This window comes from Oncorhynchus gorbuscha, unplaced genomic scaffold (assembly GCF_021184085.1).
Source record: "Oncorhynchus gorbuscha isolate QuinsamMale2020 ecotype Even-year unplaced genomic scaffold, OgorEven_v1.0 Un_scaffold_17518, whole genome shotgun sequence".
Taxonomy (NCBI): domain Eukaryota; kingdom Metazoa; phylum Chordata; class Actinopteri; order Salmoniformes; family Salmonidae; genus Oncorhynchus; species Oncorhynchus gorbuscha.
In genome coordinates this window covers 1-3,892 of record NW_025759111.1, presented here as the reverse complement: position 1 = coordinate 3,892, position 3,892 = coordinate 1, and the positions used below count along the sequence as shown (strand labels likewise).

The 3,892-nt window shown below is 44.1% G+C and overlaps 1 protein-coding gene across 2 annotated transcripts; it reads right to left on the bottom strand.

The window, feature by feature from the left end:
• Positions 1–262: 262 nt before the first annotated feature.
• LOC124030885 lies at positions 263–3,051 on the bottom strand. 2 transcript variants are annotated; one of them, XM_046342026.1, is made up of 2 exons: positions 1,106–3,051; positions 263–428 (listed from the first exon to the last, which is right to left on the bottom strand). In XM_046342026.1, the coding sequence occupies exon 1, from the start codon at positions 2,923–2,925 to the stop codon at positions 1,879–1,881; it is 1,047 nt and encodes a 348-aa protein (XP_046197982.1). In that variant the 5' UTR covers positions 2,926–3,051; the 3' UTR covers positions 263–428; positions 1,106–1,878. The 2 variants fall into 2 exon arrangements, with proteins under 2 accessions (XP_046197982.1, XP_046197981.1); XM_046342025.1 differs by lacking the exon at positions 263–428 and adding an exon at positions 760–817.
• Positions 3,052–3,892: the final 841 nt, after the last annotated feature.

Sequence of the window (3,892 nt, the reverse complement as noted above, 5' to 3'; positions counted from 1 at the left end):
TTAGAAAGCATTGAACAGAAGAGACACACATCAGTTCAAATACATTAAAATGGTACAGCCATAAATACATTTTCATTTCAGTCCAATTCTACCTGGAATGCTACTGGCTGTGATATTATTGTTGGTTCAGCATTAACACTTACAGAGCAGACTCCCCACGGGCAGATTCAGGTGTCTCAGGCGTCTCAATCAGGTGTCTCAATTACTCATTTAGCAGGTGGAATACAGGCGTGGGAGGCAGGGGGGGGGGAGGCAGGGGGTGGACATTCTGGACGCTTTTCTGCATGTTGGTCACTGGCCTTGTGGTGTGTGAAGTCAATGCTGTTTATCCGCTTTGGCTCAAGGTTCCTCTGAGTCCCTGCATTCCATTGTCGCTGCTTATCTGTGCAGGTTATGCCAGTTAGCCCACTGGGCACCGCATTCTGCACCTGTGATAGAATGTTTGTTACAAAAGACATTCAGAGAAAATCCCATTATTAACAATTGCGTGACTGAGGACTATGTGATCAACTTAATCAAAACACATGCAAGTTTCATCATAAACTTACCTTGCTATTGTTTCCAATGAGATGAGGCCACTTATACTTACCATTCTTTTTAGGCATTACCCCCAACCACAATGATATTTTACAAACCTTATTCACCCAGAAAAAACAATAACACTAAAGACTAATAACACTAAAGAAATGTGATGCTGACATGTTTATAAATGTAAATATAAAGGTTTTCCCCTCCTCACCTGACCTACAAACCTGCCTGCTTCCCCACATGAGATTTGACAGGATACTTACTGATTCCCCACATTAACACGGCAGTTCTGTTGATCCACAACGTTACACACACACACAAATCATTCAGCTTTCATCCAATAAAACGTTGGGTCTAACTATGTTAAGCCTGACTCTCTTTATCATTCTGTGTCTAGATAAGGCAGTATTGCGCACTTTCATTTATAAAGGAGCAACGTAAATGCATCAATTACAAGAGCAAGGACCTGAGAATGACTTGCAGATATCATCTGAGAACTGTGTCATAAAGTTAGCCTATGGATTATAGTAACTGTCACCACAACATATGTAGGCTGAAATGCAAGTGACTTATTTACCTGCCTTCCACAAAATGGAGGCTGCATGACTTTCCAAGGCCAGCGATGCAAGGACATCCAGCCGTCTCTACTGATCCTTTGTTGGATACAAGTTCCCAAGCAGGGTGGTAGGAGCTGATTGATTGGCTGGGCTCAACATCGGCCTTCAAAAATGACCAATCCTTTTCCCTCCTCCTGGTGAAGAAGAACTCGGCCCACCTTACCACCGTGGAGGTACTGATAGTCCTTTTTCATAGTGGAACCATCCGCTCCCAAGGAGAGCACCAAGTCATTCAAATTGTCCCCATACGTCATTTCTACACCAAATGATTAATCATGGATGGATGGGGTACGGTGATACCATCTGACCCCGAAGAGCCATTTGTGTGTGTTCCCAAATGTGAGCCATGTTTGGTTTTTGTTTATTTGTTCAAATGTGTTAATGATGCACGTTTTTTAATTATTAGCCAGCCACCGCTCTGAGGTCATTCGCTAGCATTGAAGGTAGTTCAAAACGGAAATACAAACACAATCGCGTTCGAATGGAACTGGGTCAAGTGGGCGGGGCTACATAAGGCAAATAACTTCCTTAATTTTGCCGGACCCCAGGAAGAGCTAATGGGGATCCATAATAAATACAAATACCTTAAATACAAATACAAATCCATGAGTTAAAGTACTATCCATATGATTCAGTCTTGATATGATGATGATGTTGGTTGTGATGATGATGGTTGTGATGATGATGGTGATGATGATGATGATGATGATGATCACAACAAGAAAGACAACATTCATTTCCTTTCAGACGATATCTTCTTATAATCTTGTTGACATGCAGGGATGGATGGTTCTTCCATTCCCAGATCTCCCATTGTGACATGCAGGGATGGTTGGTTCTTCCATTCCCAGATCCCCCATTGTGACATGCAGGGATGGATGGGTCTTCCATTCCCAGATCCCCCATTGTGACATGCAGGGATGGTTGGTTCTTCCATTCCCAGATCTCCCATTGTGACATGCAGGGATGGTTGGTTCTTCCATTCCCAGATCTCCCATTGTGACATGCAGGGATGGTTGGTTCTTCCATTCCCAGATCTCCCATTGTGACATGCAGAGATGGATGGTTCTTCCATTCCCAGATCTCCCATTGTGACATGCAGGGATGGTTGGTTCTTCCATTCCCAGATCTCCCATTGTGACATGCAGGGATGGATGGTTCTTCCATTCCCAGATCTCCCATTGTGACATGCAGAGATGGATGGTTCTTCCATTCCCAGATCTCCCATTGTGACATGCAGGGATGGATGGTTCTTCCATTCCCAGATCTCCCATTGTGACATGCAGAGATGGATGGTTCTTCCATTCCCAGATCTCCCATTGTGACATGCAGAGATGGATGGTTCTTCCATTCCCAGATCTCCCATTGTGACATGCAGAGATGGATGGTTCTTCCATTCCCAGATCTCCCATTGTGACATGCAGGGATGGATGGTTCTTCCATTCCCAGATCTCCCATTGTGACATGCAGAGATGGATGGTTCTTCCATTCCCAGATCTCCCATTGTGACATGCAGGGATGGATGGTTCTTCCATTCCCAGATCTCCCATTGTGACATGCAGAGATGGATGGTTCTTCCATTCCCAGATCTCCCATTGTGACATGCAGAGATGGATGGTTCTTCCATTCCCAGATCTCCCATTGTGACATGCAGAGATGGATGGTTCTTCCATTCCCAGATCTCCCATTGTGACATGCAGAGATGGATGGTTCTTCCATTCCCAGATCTCCCATTGTGACATGCAGAGATGGATGGTTCTTCCATTCCCAGATCCCCCATTGTGACATGTAATTATTGTTGTAATAATCACTGACCAACTTCAACAGCTGTTTCTTAGAGTTCACCCCTCTGCTATGCATAAAGCAGAAGTGAGTGTAGGAGGTTTTTGTCATGGTGTATATCACTGTGATACGAGCGCAAAAGGAGAGTCATTTCGAGTCTGACAGTAATACACTGCTGAGTCTGTCTCCTCCACATTACTGATTATAAACTGATAATCCTTATCAGACGTGGCTTTAGATGTGAAACGATCAGAGGAGAAACCAGATCCATATTTGTCAGGAGAGGAAGAGGTAGAGCTACTCCAACTATGGTAATACTTTAACACATACTGAGGAGCTCCTCCTGGAACCTGTTTATACCAGAATACATAGTTGCTTTCATCTTTGGTGATGTCACAGTGTAAAGTGGCAGTCCCCTTTGTACTGACAGTCAGTACTGAAGGTGTCTGCGTCACTGCTTTCTGGCAACTGACATCTGTGGGAATTAAACACATATTTTACGACATGTTATCATACATGAATGTACAATTTCTTTTGAATTCTTTAGAATCAGAATGAATGAACAGTAAATCCTTACATGTTAGAGCAGTGAAGAGAGTGCAGAGTGTCCCCAGCATGTTGTCAGTGTGGTGTGAACGGCCCTTACTGTCCAGCTGAGAGATGAGCAGGGTTGGAGTGTGAGGAGAGGAGAGGCTGCAGGACCCACCTATAAGGAGACAGCCAGGGAGGATCAGGGGGAGGGGCCTCAGCAGTTAACCTATCACCAAGCCATGGATAACTAGAGGGAGGGGCCTCTGCAATTAACCAATCACCAGCTACTCTCACAAGTCACTCTAAATGTGTCCCAACTACTTAAGTAAAGGGCCAGTATGATAAACTAACTCAAATCTATTGGTTCTGCTTTTGACTCTGCACCATCATCTACCCTCATCACAGCTTCATTATATAATGCATTATGTTTATAT

Coding starts and splice junctions, on each gene's coding strand:
- LOC124030885 (XM_046342025.1), bottom strand. CDS start 3,038: ATGACAAAAACCTCCTACACTCACTTCTGCTTTATGCATAGCAGAGGG.